The sequence below is a fragment of the Boleophthalmus pectinirostris genome, unplaced genomic scaffold (genome assembly GCF_026225935.1).
Source record: "Boleophthalmus pectinirostris isolate CB_2022bp ecotype Guang Dong unplaced genomic scaffold, ASM2622593v1 HiC_scaffold_16, whole genome shotgun sequence".
In the NCBI taxonomy this organism is placed as follows: Eukaryota; Metazoa; Chordata; class Actinopteri; order Gobiiformes; family Gobiidae; genus Boleophthalmus; species Boleophthalmus pectinirostris.
In genome coordinates this window covers 2,883,471-2,903,413 of record NW_026571095.1, presented here as the reverse complement: position 1 = coordinate 2,903,413, position 19,943 = coordinate 2,883,471, and the positions used below count along the sequence as shown (strand labels likewise).

The window sequence follows — 19,943 nt, the reverse complement described above, 5'->3', positions numbered from 1 at the left end:
TGCATTTAATTTGCCTGTGCTGTAAATAGTTATTTACTCATGAACTAACCATTTGCATGTTTACAAATGTATATTTAAGTACACATTTGAGCATTTATTAATGATTAGTAAGCTATGAGAGAATGATTTACTAATAATGCAACGCAATGATCATTCAGGCAGCTGTTATCTGTTAGTTAAATCTTTCTGAGAGTTTTTCTAAAGTGAAGACTAATTATGCTTTATTAAGCATTTGTTAAGGTTGGTCAAATTCCAGAAACAATAATGCATTACTAGTAAATCATTCTCTCCTGGCTTACTAATCATTAATAAATGCTCAAATTTGTACTTAAATATACATTTACAAATGCACACACAAATGGTTAGTTCATGAGTAATTAAGTAAGAAATACTATTTACAGCACAGGCAAATGAAGTGCAAGTTAAGTGCTAATTCAGGTAGTAATTAAGTAGTTACTAAGCGTGAATCATTATTAATTAAGTCTTTGTTCATGCTTTATTAAGGCTAAATAAGGTGTAGTTATTATAAAGTGTTACCTCATAATTATTATTTTGGTGGTGTTAATTGCACTGAAAAAGAGAGAAGCATGCGTGCTTACACAGAGCGAGCCTGCATCCCCACAAACCACTGTCGCTGCAACATCATTTGAGTCATAAGTATCTGCTCTGAATAGGCCCAGTGTTTGCAAACAGGACGGCCACATTCTCAAAGCTCGTACCCTTTCGATATGTTAGCTCCCATGCATTTTCAGTGGGAGAGTCAGAGTCGGCAGGGCTGTTCTGGAGACGGACAGCCACCGGACCACACGCGAGCATCGTTACCAAACTTTACCACATGTAGACGTGTTTAGCCTCGTTCATTTACGCAGTTTATTGACCTAGCATTTCGCTCCAGAATAAGCATAAGTTGTTCCAGACGTAATCACACCAAAAATACACCGGGCAACAAAGGTTTGACAGTTATATTTTTGTTTTAGCTCATCAAGGCCTCCAAATCCTGTGTACAATAGTGACCTTTATAAAGTGTAAGCGCACCAAATGTTACTACGTGCTGGCAAATGTAATGAACATAGAAACAAAAAACAATTACATGTGGTGTCTACAAACGTCATTTTGTTGTCTTATGGAAATGAATGGGACAGAGTGTTTATACAGCTCCCTCCTGGAAGGATATATACACATGAACAGTAAAATAAAACTTGACTAATTTGTTTGGATAACACCAGATGCCCTTCCAGTTGTAACAAATCACATCACAACAGAAGTGTAGACATATTCTAACAAGTAGTTTTGCAACCTTTTAAAGTTTGTTTTTTATTATAAGTCTACTGATATAAACTTTTGCGTGTATTATTGTATTTTCTGATCTGTTCTAATGTCGTGTCCTCATCACAAACAGACCTGGAGTAGGGTTGGGCAGTATCCAAATTTTGATACCGTTAAACCTTCTCAGGATTTTACCGCGGTACACACTATTACCGTATTACCAAAATGTTTTCGTACGACTTTGGTAAACTACGAAGCCACACCACTATACGGTCTAATGTGTATGACCTGCAGACTTATAATCTCTGAAAAGTTTCACATCTCCAACTCGACACGCACAGAACAGACTCACCATCAGCAGAACACCTCTGTCGCAGAACACTCATATTCCAATGAGTCGTGTCCTTTAGTCCGAAAGAAGCATCAGCGCACAAGGAAAGAGCTGTTTTTATCAGCGCTTTATAGTTTATGCAAATGAGCTATGTGATTTTCAGTTTTGTTTCTGTAAAATGTAAACAAATGTGCACCTGAAGCCAAAATGCTGCCAATTTGCAGAAGTACTAGTATTTTTTTTGGGACCAATTCACTTGTGGCCGTCTTGTCTTGGTCTCTCTTATGAGCGTCACATGACAACACAACTCCAGGTCTGGGTTGGGCGATACTTATTCCGGTATCACACGGTATCAAAAAGTAGCAACGGTATCAGTTTTATTACCGTCATTAAAAAAATCTCCACCTAATATTATAATTTATTGATACCTAAATGTGTTTGCTCACCACAAATGAATGTGTGGCTGTATTTTCAGTTTAATGCATCACATTTTAAAACTAATAGTGTCTATAATATTTCTTTAACTGCGTGGGAAGATGACGTTCGATTAATTTCGTTCTGTTGTCACGTGATGCTCAGAAGTACTAGTATTTTTTTTGGACCAACTTGCTTGTGCTAGGACTTGCCGTCTTGTCTTGGTCTATGAGCATAAAGTGACAACGGAACAAAACTAATCAAACATCAACTCCCCACACAGTTAAAGAAATATTATAGACATTATTAGTTTTAAAATGTGATGCATTAAAATGAAAATACAGCCACACATTCATTTGTGCTGAGCAAACACATTTAGGTATCAGTAAATTATAATATTATATTAGGTCCTTATGTGCTGCAGATTTTTTTAATGACAGTAATGTAACTGATACCGTTGCTACTTTTTGACCTGGTAATACTGTATTACTGCCCAACCCTAACCTGGAGTTGTGTTTTGATTCATTCAGACATGTTTTACACACAAACCCTGCACATTTAAGATGAGTTCTTCTCTCAAACAGAAAACACTCTGTTCCACCTTGTGATGTCATGTATTAATACAGGAAGTGCTCCACTGTATTTTTAAACTCCACACTCCTTCACTAGAATCACTTTGATCATTTAAGACCTGGAATTTCCAATCTCTACTGAACTAAAGTCAAAAGGAGCTGTTAACATGAAAACTACCACTACATGACATCACAAGGTGGAGCAGAGCATTTTAAGCTTTGGAGATGCAGACAGACTAATAAAAAAGTGTTACTCAAACATGTGTGAATGAAACAAAACACAAGTCCAGGTCTGTTTTTGAGGAGGTAACAACATTCTAACATGTCTTAAAGTTCACAAGAGTCAGTTTGACATAATATAGGACCGTTAAATCAAAGTCAAAGACAGTGTTAGCAGTAGCATTAGCAGCAGATGGAGGCTAGCAGGGTTCCATGTTATGAGTGTTCTGTATGGACAAAGCCCCAGTGTGTGTCAGATTCCTCAGATCCACATGGGCGCAGCATACAGAGTAGATCAGATATCATCACAACAATGAAACCTAACACAGGGGCCAGCTGCTGCCACAGGCCTCTGCAGCTCCCAGCGCAGATAAAGTCACGTCTACTGCACAATCTCTCCATTATAAACCACTGGAGTTTTACACAACAAGCAAGGCCCTTCTTAAAGGTCCCGTGTACGTAAAACTGACACTTGTGAGCTGTAAGTCATGTTTTAATGTTGTTCCCTCCTCCTGTTTCACACACACACGTTTGAGTAACTCTTTTTTTTATTATAGGCTGTCTACATCTCCAAAGCTCAAAATGCTCTTTTCCACCTTGTGAGGTCATGAGGTGGTAGTTTTCATGTTAACATCTACCTTTTCCCTTTTGTTCTGTATAGATTGGAAATTCCAGGGCTGAATTTATCCAAACAAATCCTGCATTACCACATAAGAAGATCTCATCTTAAATGTGCAGGTTTTGTGTTAAACATGTGTGAATGAAACAAAACACAACTCCAGGTCTGTTTGTGATGAGGAACATTAGAATATAGCTCATAAAATAGAGTTCTACGGGCGCTGCTTTTTTGCCACTTAACTTTGTATATGGTGTTTTAAAAGCAATATCTACTGTTCCTGTTTTTTTTTTTTTTTGTTTGTTTTTTTTTAGTAATCTTACTGCAAACTCAAAAAACTGAAAACTCAAAAGTCAAAAACTCCTAAATCTAAGTGCCCCCTGTAATTTTGAGTAGTTGGTGACATCACACAGCACTGCCCGGAGTACAGCCAAATGTTTCTGATATAAACACCTGACTACAGGGGGCGGAGTGTGTGCTGTGGATACTTGTTAAACCAGTGTTTCCCAAAGATTGGGCCATGACCCTCACGTGGGTCACAAGAGATTTTTTTGGGTCGCCTTGTCACAATCTGCATGTAGATCTGCAATAAACAGTTCTGCCTATACACCTGATCTGCTCCTGCACCTGGACTGGAACACACTACAAAAACACAGACAGGCTGACCTATCTCATTAGAAATGTTGAAATGTTAACACATGTTTTGTATAATTTCTAATCTTTTTGTAATTATTTTATTGACTCTTTTGTTCCAATATTGCTGGTTCAATTGAATGTTGAAAAGAAAAAGAAATGGGCTACATTTAATGTTCAAATAGTCGACTTATAGATCCTTTTATTGCTGCTTCAATTGCTGTTTTTCATTGTTTAAAACTTGAGTCATACTAATTGTTCAGAGACACGATCACTCACTCAACAATAAAATATTCTCATTAAATGTTCAATAATGCTCAAATCCAACTTTATTTTGTGATTTACGAATAATGTTTATTGACTTGGGTTGCGAAGGTTTGTGACTTTTAAAGTATGGGTCCCCAGAAAAAAAGTTTGGGAAACACCGGATTAAACCAATCACATTGTTTATTACACCACCAGACTCCACCCCTTCTCACCCCTCACTCTTTTCTTTAGTCCTCCAGGTCCTGCCCAGTTGTAAATTCTGATGAAATTCTGTTTTGCTTTGTTTTGTTTTGTTACACTAAACACAACATAAATAAATCAAATCAAATTATACGTGTCCTCATACAGCTCAAGCTCATTCTAAAACTATTCAGGAAAGGTTCATTTCGGTCCTGTGAATGTGAATTTTTTGGTATCAAATGAAAAACTAGTTTAGATACTAGATTTAGTATCCTTTAGTAGGCCTGGGTATCATTAAGAAGTTGCCGATACGATACATACCTCGATACATAGGCCACGATACAATACACGATCTCGATACAGTGCACTTTGATTCGATATGATATATTTCAAATCGATTTCATACGGTTCAATAAAACAAGTTAATATGAAACACAAACATTTCAATCCTCAAAACAGTGAAAATGTCAAATGTGTCACATAAACGAGTTTCCTTCCACTAAACAAGCAACAAAACTGTAGCTGTAACAAAATAATTTAGTAAAATACACCAAAAAATACTCTTGGCGATATATCGATACAACAGCCCATGATATCAATACTGTATCATCACATTAAACGATACGATATATCGATATTTCAATATTTTTGCACACCCCTAGTAGTTGGTGACATCACAAAGCACTGCTTCTCACACCTCCCTCTTTTCTTTAGTCCTCCAGGTACTGCCCAGGTGTAAATTCTGCTGAAATTCAGTTTTTTGTTTGTTTGTTTGTTTGTTTTAATACCAAGCACAAATTAAATAAATCAATTCAAATTATGCTTGTTCTGATACAGCTCAAGATCATTCTAAAACTATTCAGGAAAGGTTCATTTCTGTCCTGTGAATGTGACTTTCTTGGTATATGTTGATATCATAAATAGGACTCGGTATCATTCAGAAGTTGGCGGTACGATACATACCTCGATACATAGGCCATGATACGATACATATCTCGATACAGTGCACTTTTCAATACGATATATTTCAAAATGATTCGATACGGTTCAATAAAAAATAAAGGCTAAATCATGGCTGTGATAGTAAAAGTGCAAAGTTCATACGAAACAGAAACATTTTACTCATCAAAACAGTGAAAAAGTCAAATATGTCACATAAATGAGTTTCCTTTTACTAAACAAGCAACAAAACTGTAGCTGTAACAAAATAATTGCAAAAATATACCAAAAATACTCTTAGTGATATATCGATACAGCAGCCCACGATATCAATACTGTATCATCACATTAAACAATAAAATATATTGGATATTTTGATATTTTTGCACACCCCTGTCCATTAGTATCTGATTTTCTACATGTTTAACAACCCTTATCTCCATACAAATGATCTGTCATTAGAAGCTGCAGTGGTCATGTTGTCCATCCTTGTAAGCCATTGCACAAAACATGATGGTATTTGGAAGTAAAAAGAAAGCAGAGTAGAACAGAGCAAACCTCGTGAGTGTGTTGGTTTGTACTGTGTTCGCACATTCACACAGAGGGCCTGGCTTCAACACGTGGACATGGTCGAACAAGCGCAGCGAGGGATGAGGAAAAAGGTATGAAAATAAAGGTATGAATGAGATACTGGTTCTTTCAACTGTTTCTCCCGTCTTTTCTTTTGAACGATCGGTGTCCTTGTACAAACACAGTGCAGATTCACAAGTGTAATTCTAGCTTCAATAGTAACGGGCCGATTTCAGCTGGGACCAAGTTCCTCTTATCAGATTCAAAGAAAACAAAGAGTAGTAGTATGTTTTTTGCCAACGATTATCAGCAAAAATATACAAAAATCTATTCTAAATACATAATACAAATATACGTTATTCTATCTTTCTCAATAAATACAGCTTCTGTCCAGGCATAACAGATTTAATATTTTAGGAGAAAAAATAAATAAATTCCAAAAATGACCAGAGAGCTGAACATAGTATTAGAAGACGGTGGTATTAAGTGTAAAATAAGTGTAAGTGTCATTTAACATAGTGGGTGAAATGAGGAGCTTTGGGTGTAGGTTGATTCTTACAGGGCTGCACAAAAAATGCAATATTTAATTTCACATACCGTATTTTTCAGACTATAAGTCACACTTTTTTTCATGGTTTGGGAGTTTCCTGCGACTTATATATTAAAATTTTTACACTGAAGCCGCGAGAGGCTCTAGTCTTGTGTGTCAGTATCTTCTACTGCTGTTACTCCTGTACCACTGTCACTTCACTCTACTGCACAGTGTTGGGGAGTAACAGATTACATGTACCTGAGTTACATAATCAGAGTACAAATTATGAGTAACTGTATTCAGTTACAGTTACTGTTTCAATGAGTGCTAATTGGATTACAGTTACTTTGTTGAAATAAATCGATTACACTGTGGATTTTTAGATTTTTTAATTTAAACTAGATCTAAACCAGGTCTAAACCAGGTCTAAACCAGGTCTAAAACCAGGTCTAAACCAGGTCTAAAACCAGGTCTAAAACCAGGACTAAAACCAGGTCTAAACCAGGTCTAAACCAGGTCTAAAATCAGGTCTAAAACCAGGACTAAACCAGGTCTAAACCAGGTCTAAAACCAGGTCTATACTAGATGTAAGATAGATCTAAATCAGGTCTAAACCAGGACTAAAACAGGATTTAACGTGTCTCCTCCTCTTCTGTCAATAATATTTTTAATACGGTTAAGTAAAGTCTGGGCTTGTCATTGTCTTTTAGCAGAAAAAAACATCTCATGTTAAGAGATCCTTGTCTTTGCTTCTCTACAGGTAATCCAAAGTATTGAGATTATGTTACTCACTTTAAGTAATTTAATGGATTATGTTACAAATGTAATCTGTAATCTGTAGGGGAATACTTTTTAAAAGTAAACTTCCCAACACTGACTGCACATGTGTCCTGCAGAAAGAGCCTCTGTAGTGCTGCAAGACCATGAAACTTTCCTGAAGTCATTGGATGGATGGACAAAACCTGGACTTCAGTGACACCGAAACCATCCTGTCAGGATTCAGAAAGGCCCAAATAATTCTAACTGGAACTGATGCTGAGTCTGACGACAGCGACACAGAAGAAGAAGTGACGCTCAGTTTACCTCCGGAATTTCACTTATAGTCATTTTCATTTCATTTATAGTCAGAAAAATACGGTAAGTTGAATCAATATATTTACTTTTTTCAACCAGGGATGTGATTTAATTTGTTGTGCAGCCGTATGTTTGAACGCAGCAACTAACTAAAGCTCCACACTGCAACATAAATGATGTTAATGCTGATGCTGATGCTATTGTTGAAGACCAGGGCCCCTCTCACACACACCTTCCTTGCCTGGTCATTGTCCTCCATCTGGGTCAGGTCCCTGCCACTGGCCTGGGCGATCCTCTTCCCCGACACCAGGTTCCCCACCATCACCGACGCAGGGCCGATCTCTGAAACATGAAATCAGATGTGTTTAGGCAAAAAAGTCATTCATGTAACTAGAAATGGGACAATAAACAACAATATGGTTTATGGTGATAAAAGAGATTGGCAATAATCATTCGAAGGAAATCTGACATAATCGTGAGAATTGCTAACAAAGAAAATGGCCATTTTATCACCAGAATGTGCAGAAAAAAGCTACTTATCCTTGATGTTTCTTCTAAATCACTGTTGTTTTTGCTTACAACAAAGTCCAATTTTATAACAGTTGTTTAAATATGGAACTTATTCATAATATTAAAATGATAATTAATCATATCCACAACATTTTTAAACAGCAACAACAAATAATTATCATGATATAATTGTTAATCACAATTATTTTAACCATTGTGACACCAAATTTGAAGATTGAACCATGCCTACATGTAACCACAATGACTCTCTGTAGGGTTAAAGCTACCATCTGTACCTTTATTTGATTTTATTCACCAGTAGATGACAGATGTGAAAGAATTTAGCTATTTTTTTACAGTAACAGATAGTGACTATTTAAGCCCCATCCACACTAGTACATATCTGAGCCCTTTGCTTCCACATTAATCTGATTGAAAACAGCTCCAGAGACAGAACGATCTGGTGCCACCAGCTCCCACAAATTCATCTGAGTACAGATCTGATCCGGCACTGTGTGGACGCCTGAAACCACTGATACTCTGACATAGGAGCTCTAGTTGTGTCCTTATTGGACCACGTCACTGTGACTTGCACCTTCCTGATTCGTTGGGTTTGTGACAACAGTTGTGTGACGTTATTGCGGAAAACAGTTTAAACAAACCAGAGACAAACGGGAAACAGCGGAGCGAGAACTACTTGCTAGTACACGGTCCATGAAAAGTCTGTTTTCACACTTGCCATCTTCCTCAGCTCAAAATCGGCTGCTGCACCCTCAGACACAGTTAGCAGAACACTCCTCTATCATATATTCCGAGGAGTCGTGTCCTTTAGTGCGGTTAGAAGCTGAACTGCATCATGTAGTTTATGCAAATGAGCCATGTGGTTTTAAGTTTCGTTTCTGTAAAACGTAAACAAATATGCACAAAGCTGTGTGGAGAGGGAAGACTTGCGGACACAGAAACGACTTATCAGGACGCAGATCGTTTCCGATACGGTGATGCTGTTGTACGGTGATTCATTTCAGAGTAAAAGTAACCTTAATCTGTGTAATACGTACATTGTATAAACCTAATCTGCAAAAATAACTGTCATTTAAAGATCCTATATCACACAACACTGACTCTTGTGACCTTTAAGCCAAGTTAGAACACTGTTACCTCCTCAAAACAAAAACAAGACCTGGAGTTGTGTTTTGTTTCCTTCTCTCATGTTTAAGTAACCCTTTATATTAGTCTGTCCTTGTCTCTGTAAAAGTTAACAGCTACTATATACCTAGTTCACTAGAGATTTAGCAATTCCAGAGCTGAAATCATCCAAATGATTCTAGTGAAGGTGTATGGAGTGTCTGAGAGAAGAACTCAGCCTAAATATGAAGGGTTTGAGTGTTAAACATGTGTGAATGAAACAAAACAAGCTCCAGATCTGTTTTTGATGAGGAAACATTATAACAGAGATCAGAGCGTTGTGTGTTACCGGGCTGTTTCTGTCGTGGCTTGGGCAGGTTGGTGACACAGGTGTGGGGGCACATGAGCACGTTGCAGGGATGTAGCGCCCCCTCCAGGAAGAGCTGCTTGGTCTCAGACAGGTGGATGCCGCCCAGAGGGGTCTTGGGCAGAGTGTTGGAGGGCACCAGAGCCAGGCAGTACACGCCCACCTGGTGAATGCCATCGATGGCCTGGAAACAAGACAAAAAGAATGACAACAGATTGAGGTCATTTTATCAGATTATCTCATCTTTTGGTTTATTTCATTATGCAGTCAGAGCTGGCCCAGTAAACAAGTTACACAACCATTTTGTAATTTTTTTATGCCATTCATATGTAACCACCAGGATTACCCTATTTTTTTTAACTATAAGTTGCACTTTTTTTCATGGTTTGGGTGTTTCCTGTGACTTATACTCCAGTGCGACTTATATATTTAATTTTCACTTTGAAGCCGCAAGAGGTTCCTCCTGTACCACTGTCACTTCACTCTACTGCGCATGTCTGCTGCATAAAGAGCGTCTGTCCTGCTGCAAGTAGTGAAATCTGCAGCCGGAAACGGTAATCGAGCAGCAGAAAGTTTGGAGTGAGCGAGAAACTTGTGAAGGACTGACGGAAAGCAGGGATGAAGAACACAGCATCACGGGAACTGGGAGGATGAACCATGAAACTTTCCTGGAAGTCACTGGATGGATGGACAAAGCCTGGACTTCAGTGACACTGAAACCATCCTGTCGGGATTCAGAAATCCCAGAGTAACTCTAACTGGAACTGATGTTGAGTCTGACGACAGCTACACAGAAGACGAAGCGGCGCTCTGTTTATCTCTAGAGTTTCACGGAGTTGCTCAGAAGTGACACCGAGGATGAAGAATTGAATGGATTTAGTGATTTGGAGTGAGATGGAGTTTGATAAATTAGTTCTGTTCTGTTGTTTATGTTATAGTTTATCTGAAGATAATATATAGGTCCATATGTGACGTTAACAGCCTGATGTTCTCTGTTCTATTGTTAATACTAGAACTTGTTTGTAATTTCGGTTCCTGGTCTCTGATTTCATAAAATAAATTTCCCCCAAAAAGTGCGACTTATAGTCCGGTGCAACTTAAGTATGTTTTTTTCTTCCTCATTACGCATTTTTTAGCTGGTGCGACTTACACTCCAGAGCCACTTATAATCCGAAAAATACGATATGTACTTATATGACAATAAACATAACATGACATTATATATACGCACACACACACACACATACACACTAAATTTTATTTGTTTTGGTACAGTACAGGTATATTGTAAAAGCAGGTCTCAGGGTCAAATCTAGACCACTGTGTGATGTCTGGATTTAATGATAAAGCATTTTTATTGTCCCCGAACCAGGAAGTTCTGAGCCACATTTACTATAATTTTTAATAACTTGAATTTTGTTTCATATGTAACTATCAGAATTACCTACAAGAAAGTCAGTAAACATAATAATAAAACTATTTAACTGTGAAAAAAAGTTCTTCACTGTGTGCAGCCTGCATCTAATTAAAAAGCCTTTTTATTGTCCGCGAACCAGGAAGTTGTATTGGTGCACTGTTGTTAGAAGTGTTGTGACATTCTGGCCTCTGAAAATTGTGCAAAGTGTTTTTAAACTCATCACAGTGAATAATTAGGATGCTAGAAATGCGTTAAGAAAACTTTTGAATATGAACTGTCTGTATTTTCTCCACATTTCTAACATGATACAAAGCTCCAGCTCCTTTAATAAAGTGAATTAGTTTCAGTTTCACATTTCTACTGCATTCCACATCGTTCATACCGCTGTTTAGCTGACGTACGAACTTTCTAACCATCTCCAAATCCTATGAAACAGTTTTAATATGATCATTTGATGTTGTGTCTCTTTCATCACAGAGCAGCGTAGTAAAGGCCCAGCTGCTCTGCATTGTTTCCATGGCGTTCTCTGACACAAAGTTCACAAACGCTGACGTGAATGGAAAAAAACATGAGCCTCTGACTGAAGTGGTAAAAACTCCGGGATTTTTTATAGAATTACCGCAGCCTGATTCAGACTCGCCAGGGTTTATCAGCACCGCATATGTTACTGTAACGGCCACTATACGGGCCGCGGAGTGGAGACATGTGATATACAGACAGCTTTGTTCTGTTGATAAGAAAAGCCACAAAGCAGAGGGAGGCCAGACTGAAAGGAGATAGGAGTTTGTAAAGGTTTAGAGTAACATGCAACATCATATACTGGGTGATCCTTTTGAGAAAATTACAAAGAAATGACATAATTGTATCTTTTATATAGAGACTATGCAAACTAGTTCACATGATTAAAAGTGCTAGATTATGTAAAAATGATTCTTGTGAGCTTTAAGCCATGGTAAAATGTTGTTCCACCTGGTGATGTCATGTAGTGGTAGGTTTCAACAGGTTTTAACAGCCAGCATTTCTCTTTTGTTCAGCAGAAAGTGGCAGTTTCAGGGTTTGGTATTGTCCAAATTATTGTATTGAAGGTGTAATGTGTGAATGAAAGAAAACACAACTCCGGGTATGTTTGTGATTCTAACATAGATCCGAAAATAGTGTAATATGGGCTAGGGGTGGGCGATATCTAGATATTTTAAATATATCGAGATATTTCTTAAACTCGATATGGATTCTGAAATATCGTATATATCGATCTAATGTTTATATTCAATTCTGATTTTCGCCGCTTCGCTTGTTTGCCTTCTCTGTGCTCGCCCCCGCCTCCCTGGTTTTGCTGCTTGTGTCTCATTCACTTCTCACTACCGCAATAAACGCCCAAAGTTGGTGCCAGTGAAAAGCTTCAAGCACCACAAACCTTTTCCACCTTTTACAGACAAAATCATCAGCAGCACATCCTCTGTCACAGAGAGAACACTCATTCACCTGAGTCATGTCCTTTAGCCTGAAAGAAGCTGACCGCATGAGCAGCACAAGAAGTGAGCTGTTTATGCAAATGAGCCATGAGGATTTAAGTTTTGTTTCTGTTAAATGTAAACACGTGTGGCAAAACTGCATTAAACTTATTATAATGTCAAACAGGCTGATGTGGCTCTAGAGTCGTTATGATTTATATGTTGTAAAGTTTAGTAATGTAAAGTTCATTTATGTAGAGGATTTAATCATAATCTGCTGCAGTGTCACTTGTACAATTGTGTTTGGAAACGTTTGGTTTTATCTGCAGTGGATTGTGGGAAACCTCAGAGCTCCTTACTGCTCATTAGGATCACAGATCTGTTAAAATAAGGAAAATCCTGAGCTCATGGTTCTGGTTCTGGTCTGGATAACAGAGTTAATGCAAAGATGAACTTGAGTTGAGTTGTTTTATTTATCAATGAAAAGAATTAAATATGTTTTATTTCTTTTATTTTACAGTTAAATTATTATTTATGTAATTAGGGATTTTTTGTAATATTAATATTATTACTTCAATAAAAAATACCTTGTAGAATTTGGTATATTTGTTTTTGCAGTAGTTTTTGAAGGGTTAGTTTTCCTGTATACATATCGAGATATATATTGTATATTGAGATATAGCAAAATATATCTAAATATATTTTTTGCTCCATATCGCCCAGCCCTAATATGGGACTAATATGGGTTTTCAAATTGGGTGAATGTGAGTCTCGCTTTAGAGTAGGTAAAAACAGGTGAGCCGATAATTTCCAACTTCATGCAGGCTTAAATGAGGCTACATTTAACATCACTGAACATAAGTAGGACATAGGACTAAATCAGGACTAAAACAGGACTAAACCAGAACTAAACCTGAACTAAACCGGAACTAAACCAAGTCTAAACCAGGACTAAACCAGGACTAATCTTGGACTTGAGAGAGAGAGAGGGAGAACCTTGAGCTAGAAGACGGCGCGGGACAGAATTTTCAGTCCTGGTTCAGTCCTGATTTAGTCCTGGTTTTGTCCTAGTTCGGTCCTGATTTAGTCCTGGGATCAGTCCTGGGATCAGTCCTGGTTTAGTCCGTCTGTGTCGAACCTCTCCAGTGACTCTTTGACGCCTCCCTGAGGAGACGCACCTCACCTATTGAAAACTGCTGTTTTAAGTCATAAATTTAATATATGTAAGATAGACATGTTTAATGCCATACTGTGGGATGTACCATTTCCCACGCCCCAACACTGTACAGCCTTGGAAAGACCTTATGAACTGTACATTTATAAACAGATAGATAATATATATATATATATAAAACGCTGACACATCAAGATTAAGTTATAATAAAACCTAAAAACATTCAATACCATCTCTTATCTGGCAGTGTTACTCTTATGAAACACACATACACACACACTGCTGTAGTTTTACAAATGAACTTTGTGAGTCACATCTGTTGTGAGTTTGGATGGAGCTGTGCTGGTGCTGCTGAAATGAAGAGTGCATTAGACCCAGACAGAGGGCAGAACACAGAGGAGTCCATAAAACACACTGTACAGTAGATAAAGACAGAGGATAAAGAAGAGATGATACTGCTCCTGTTCATCACAACACTGTCTCTGCTCTAACAGCTCCAGTCTCTTACTCAGACACACAGATTTACTCCAGGCTCACAGGGTTTATTAAAGGGCCAATATTGTGCTATTTTCTACTTCCATGTTCTAATGTCGTTTCCTCATCACAAACAGACCTGGAGTTGTGTTTTGTTTTATTCACACACGTTTAACGCACAAACCCTGTATGTTTAGGCCTGAGTTCTTCTCTCAAACAGAAAACACTCTGTTCCACCTTGTGATGTCATGTGATAATACAGGAAGTGCTCCACTGTGTTTTTAAACTCCATACACCTTCACTTGAATCATTTGGATAATTTCAGCCCTGGAATTTCCAATCTATACTAAACAATAAGTAAAAGGTAGCTCTTAAATTGTGAAGTACAGCTTGATGACATCACAAATTGGAACAGAGCCTTTGAGCTTTGAAGATGTAGACAGACTAATAATAAAGGATTACTGTATTTTTCAGACTATAAGGGCTATAAGTCACAATTTTTGGTCAGTGATTTTTATAAAATCAGAGACCAAGAACCGACATTTCCTGTGTAAAGTCAAGTTCTAATAATAACAATAGAAGAGAGAACAACAGACTGTTAACATCACATATGAACAGTTCTTCAGATAAACTATAACAGAACAGAACAAGTTTAACAAACTCTCCATCTCACTCCAAATCACTAAATCCATTCAATTCTTCATCCTCGGTGTCACTTCTGAGCAACTCTGCCTCAACCTCCAGAGGTAAACAGAGCGCCGCTTCCTCTACTGTGTCGCTGTCGTCAGACTCAGCATCAGTTCTAGTTAGAATTATTCTGGCTTTTCTGAATCCCGAGAGGATGGTTTCAGTTGTCTTTATGTTTGTTTAAATTTTAAACAGTCAGAGAAGTGACAGAGAAATAATGATGTGATCGACTGACATGATACAGACAGCACAGTGGCTCTATCTCTTTCTTCTGCAGCTGACATGTGCAGTAGAGTGAAGTGACAGTGGTACAGGAGCACACACGCCTAGAGCCTCTCACGGCTGTCAGTGTGAAAAATTTAACACATAAGTCGCATTGGAGTATAAGTCGCAGGAAACACCCAAACCATGAAAAAAGGTGCCACTTATAGTTCGGAAAATACAGTACTCAAACACGTGTGAATGAAATAACTCAACACAACACTAGGTCTGTTTTGAGGAGGTAACAGTATTGTAACATGTCTTAAAGACCACATAATATAAGAGCTTTAAAAGTAAAGTATTCATCTTAAAAAAAGAACATCAGACCTGGATTGCCAGTGCCTTAACCTACATATTGAGGATACATCTACATTTTTCTCAGTATATGTACAGTCCATGGCTCATGTGAAAACTCAGAACCTTCAGAATTCCCTCACTTAGGTTTAGGTGGTGACCATTCAGATCACTCTTTTTAGGTTTTAGCCAACTGGTTTTGATTATATGAACTGGCCAACTGACCCAAATGAGACTAACTATTTTCATTCTGCTCTTTAATTGGATAATCAGTTTGAGCAAATGACATCATCAACAACTTGGCCATCACGTCAAATCTTGTATAACTAAGAATAAATCAGCATTACAACAGTTATCATAAAAAAATATATATTTGATTTGTACTTTACCTGCAGAACTCGGCTCATCCACTGAAAGCTGTCCTCTTCAGTGGAGTCTGGTCTCTGCTCTGCCACCACCACGATCCTCTCATCATGAAGCACCGTGATGGAGAACACCGCGATCCTGGAGCCACACAAAACAGTCAACAAGTGGCTATTTACTTCAGAGATGGAATTGAATTTGGGTGATCATCGTCAAAAGCTAAAATATCTGCCTCCTACTTACATCTTTTCAATTGTAGATTTGTATAAAACATGGCAGTGCTTATAAATTCTTCTAGGTAGAGTCTGTATCAAACCTTTAACTACATCAGTGTCACAATACTAAAATATCACACTTTTTGAGATTTTTACATAGTTTTCAACACCAAATAAGAGCTAGATTAAAAAAGTGAGTGCTTCAGTTGGTCCTAATGTAATAAAGATCTTAATGTAAAGAATTTTCCCATAATTATCATGTGGTCTGCTTATCTGGGCCGGGTCGCGGGGGCAGCTGTCTAAGCAGGGACTCCCAGACTTCTTTCACCCCAGACATGTCCTCCAGCTCCTCCGGGGGGACCCCGAGGTGTTCCCAGGCCAGCCCAGAGATATAGTCCCGCCAGTGTTTCCTGGGTCTTCCCCAGGGCCTCCTCCCAGTGGGACATGCCCAGAACACCTCCAGAGGGAGGTGTCCAGGAGGCATCCGAAACAGATACCCGAGCCACTTCAACTGTTCCTCTCAACATGGAGGAGCAGCGGCTCTACTCCCAGCTCCTCCCGTGTGACTGAGCTCCTCACCCTATCTCTAAGGGAGCACCCAGCCACCCTGCGGAGGAAACTCATTTCGAGCGCTTGTATCCGCGATCTCATCTTTTCGGTCATTACCCAGAGCTCAAGACCAGAGGTGAGGGGAGGAATGAAGATTGACTGGTAAATTGAGAGCTCCCTCTTCACCACAACAGTCTGATACAGCGACCGCATCACTGCCGACGCTGCACCGATCCACCTGTCAATCTCACGCTCCATCCTCCCCTCACTCGAGAGACCCCGAGATACTTAAACTCTTCCACTTGAGACAGGGACTCTCCACCCACCTGGAGACTTTTCTTCTATTTAAGTGATTTTATTTTCAGTATAAATTGTTCAAATGAGCATCGAGTTTCTATTCTAGCTTCAGCAGCGTTTATATCAGTCTTGTTTTTATTCATTTTATTCATTAAGTACTTTATTTGGCTTTCCCATTTTCAATTTCCTCATTTTGTAAATAAAATAAATACTGCATTCATTTTTACCTTTTTTAAAATATCTGAAATAATTCTTAAAGTACCCACAGTAAAGTACCACTGATTGAGAAACACTAGCGTATAATCTAACATTTGATTATGACTTTGATAAAATACAAATAGTTACACCCAGAGATCATGTGACCCACCTCCCTCTGTAAACAAATTTCATTGGCTCCACCGCTAGCGCCGTGGCAACGATGTCATCAGCGTTGTGTCTCCGCCCCCCGACCACCATGAGCCCGTCCATTTTCCCCGCCACAAAGATGAGTCCAGCCGGTCCGATGAAGCCCAGCAGCCCGGTCCTGGTGAAGGGGACGTCACCGAGGGGAGAGCCGACGCTGGACAACGGGAACACCTGACACACACGCAACGCATCGTCTGTTTACATCAATTTATCTGTCAGACCAGGATATCGGCTGAATCGATATCCAATCCAGCTACAGTTTCAGGATGAGCACTGATATCCAAAGATCCCGAGATGTTTTGATATATGTAATGATAAAAAGAGCTATATTCACTGGCAAAATATCACAAAAATATAAAAAAATTCAATCAAGTTAGAAAAAAAAGTAAATTATCAAGTTATTAAACAATAGGGATGTAACAATATCCAAATCTCACGGTACGATATTTACTGCGATATTTTGAGGAGACTAATATAACTGTAGATAGGACATTTTCTTACTTTTAAAATACCTTGACAAGATTTTGGTGTGAATTATTTCTGTCATAATCCCAAGAATTCAAGTAATAAACATATTTCTTCATGTTGTCTGTGAGGTGTGAAATGAATCGTGGGATATGTAGTTCTCTATGTTTATAAGCTGTTACTACTATAAAACCATGTATTTAAGCAAAGGAACTTGTAATTCGAGATATTGTGATGGTCCATGATATTATTGTCAGACTTTTTACGATATAATATCACAATATTTTGGTTATTGTTACATCCCTATTAAACAAATACTTGTAATAGATTATACTGATACTACATTTTTATGAAATTCTGCCTCTCAGTTCTGTCTGTGCCTCTCATGTAATGCAGTTTATAACTTGTACTGGCTGGAAAAACATACTTTTGTCAGGGAAAAAGAAGCAACGAATTAGTTAATACCGTATTTTCCGCTCTGGATTGTAAGGTGCACTGTCAGTGAATGGTCTATTTTCAATTTTTTTTCACATATAAACCGCACCGGACTATAAGGCGCATTAAACGAAACACAACAGTTAGATAAGTCAGTCAAACTTGATTTAACGCGTTCACAATAACTCTCAAATTTGTTCAATTGTAACGCGTAAAAAAAAAAAATACTGTCTGAGACGTTAAATTGTTCGCGTATTCACAATAACTCATAATAGTTCAGACAGTTGTGTGATTCCAGCATCCAGCACACCCACATCCCTCTCGTCATTATCCGAGTCAGTGTGGTTACTGTTCCCTGGCAGTTCAGTGATGATTCTGGTCTTGGTGAAAGCTCGGACCACAGTTGATACTGATCCTTAGCCCAGGCGTCCACGATCCATTGGCAGATCGTGGAGAAAGTCGCTCGGCGCTGTCTCTCTGTCTTGGTGAATGTGTGTTCTCCTTCTCTCATCCACTGCTCCCACGCAGTTCGCACTTTCACTTTATAATAACCTTGAGTAGCTATAATGCTGCAAGTGGAGCGGCTTTGTAGTTTACTAAAGTCGTACTAAGACACCCCAATAAATTCATATATAAGGTGCTCTGGATTATAAGGCGCGCAGTTGTTTTTTGATTCAATTAAAAGCTTTTAAGTGCGCCTTATAGTGCAGAAAATACTGTACTTTTCAACTTGACATTACCTACAAACAGTTTTATAATCTTATTCAAGTTTCCCGACCCAGCGTGACTCACTTCGAAGGTGTTCTTGGTCATTCCCGAGAGGCCGTAGTAGGACGTCCCAGTGGCGAGAGTACACACACACAGCTCCCCGATCTCATCCGTCTTACAGAGCAGAGGGAGTCCTTCAGGCCTCACCGCACACATGAGAGCTGCACACAGACCAAGAGTTACACCAACAGGCTTAAAGGGCTATTCATTCTACTGTACATGAGTCTCTACAGCACAGCAACAGAACCAACCACTTCTCAGATACTCCATCTCCTCACAATCAAATCCAATTCAATTCAAATCCTCAAAAAGCCCAAGGTGTGTAGAATGTGCAAAGGAGTAAACAAAAAGAAAAACATTAAATAAAAAGCACAGACTCAAATCACAAATCACTGACTTTACATTGGAAAATTTTCAACCCTCTCTCTTTAACTGCTGCAGTGAGGTTCGTCATTTTGGTCTTAAAGGGACAGTCCGGAATTTTTGGACATTGAGCCAGAGTGTTGGAGACGTGTGGAGACACTTTTTGAAATATTCCATCCAGTCCTTGTATTTGCAGAGGTCACTGGTGCTAGGCTAGTGCATGTCAATGGCCATAGTTATCCTGCACTAAAAACAGTCTTACCCACTCCACAAAAACACCTGAAACAAATCTATTATTACACCAGACTGTCCATGTGAATGTCTGTGTTGAAAGAATAATTTTAGACGTAAAACCAACCTTGCATTTGAAGGATTTCTGTCTTAGCAGCAGTGAGTTGTACTTCCTGATAGAAAGCTCGGCAGCGGTGAACTGATATATGAGAAAATAGTTCCTCAACATGCGATGATTCATGCGACGCAAGGTTAGTTTTATTTCAAACATTATTCTTTCAACACAGACATTCACATGGACAGTCTGGTGTAATAAAAGATTTGTTTCAGGTGTTTTGTGGAGTGGGTAAGACTGTTTTTAGCGGCAGCATAACTATGGCCATTGACATGCACTAGCCTAGCACCAGTGACCTCTGCAAATACAAGGACTGGATGGAATATTTCAAAAAGTGTCTCCACACGTCTCCAACACTCTGACT

The 19,943-nt window shown here is 38.6% G+C and overlaps 1 protein-coding gene across 1 annotated transcript in view; it reads right to left on the bottom strand.

Annotated features, from left to right (window-relative positions):
- The window catches only part of LOC110153344 (disco-interacting protein 2 homolog C), a 304,174-nt gene that overhangs the window by 36,011 nt on the left and 248,220 nt on the right, over positions 1-19,943 (bottom strand). The window contains exons 19-23 of the mRNA XM_055151871.1: positions 18,895-19,031; positions 17,165-17,373; positions 15,763-15,877; positions 9,598-9,799; positions 7,846-7,955 (exon numbers count right to left, since the gene is read on the bottom strand). Of these exons, the coding sequence (XP_055007846.1) occupies positions 7,846-7,955; positions 9,598-9,799; positions 15,763-15,877; positions 17,165-17,373; positions 18,895-19,031 (773 nt within the window). The remainder of the gene's footprint in view (positions 1-7,845; positions 7,956-9,597; positions 9,800-15,762; positions 15,878-17,164; positions 17,374-18,894; positions 19,032-19,943) is intronic.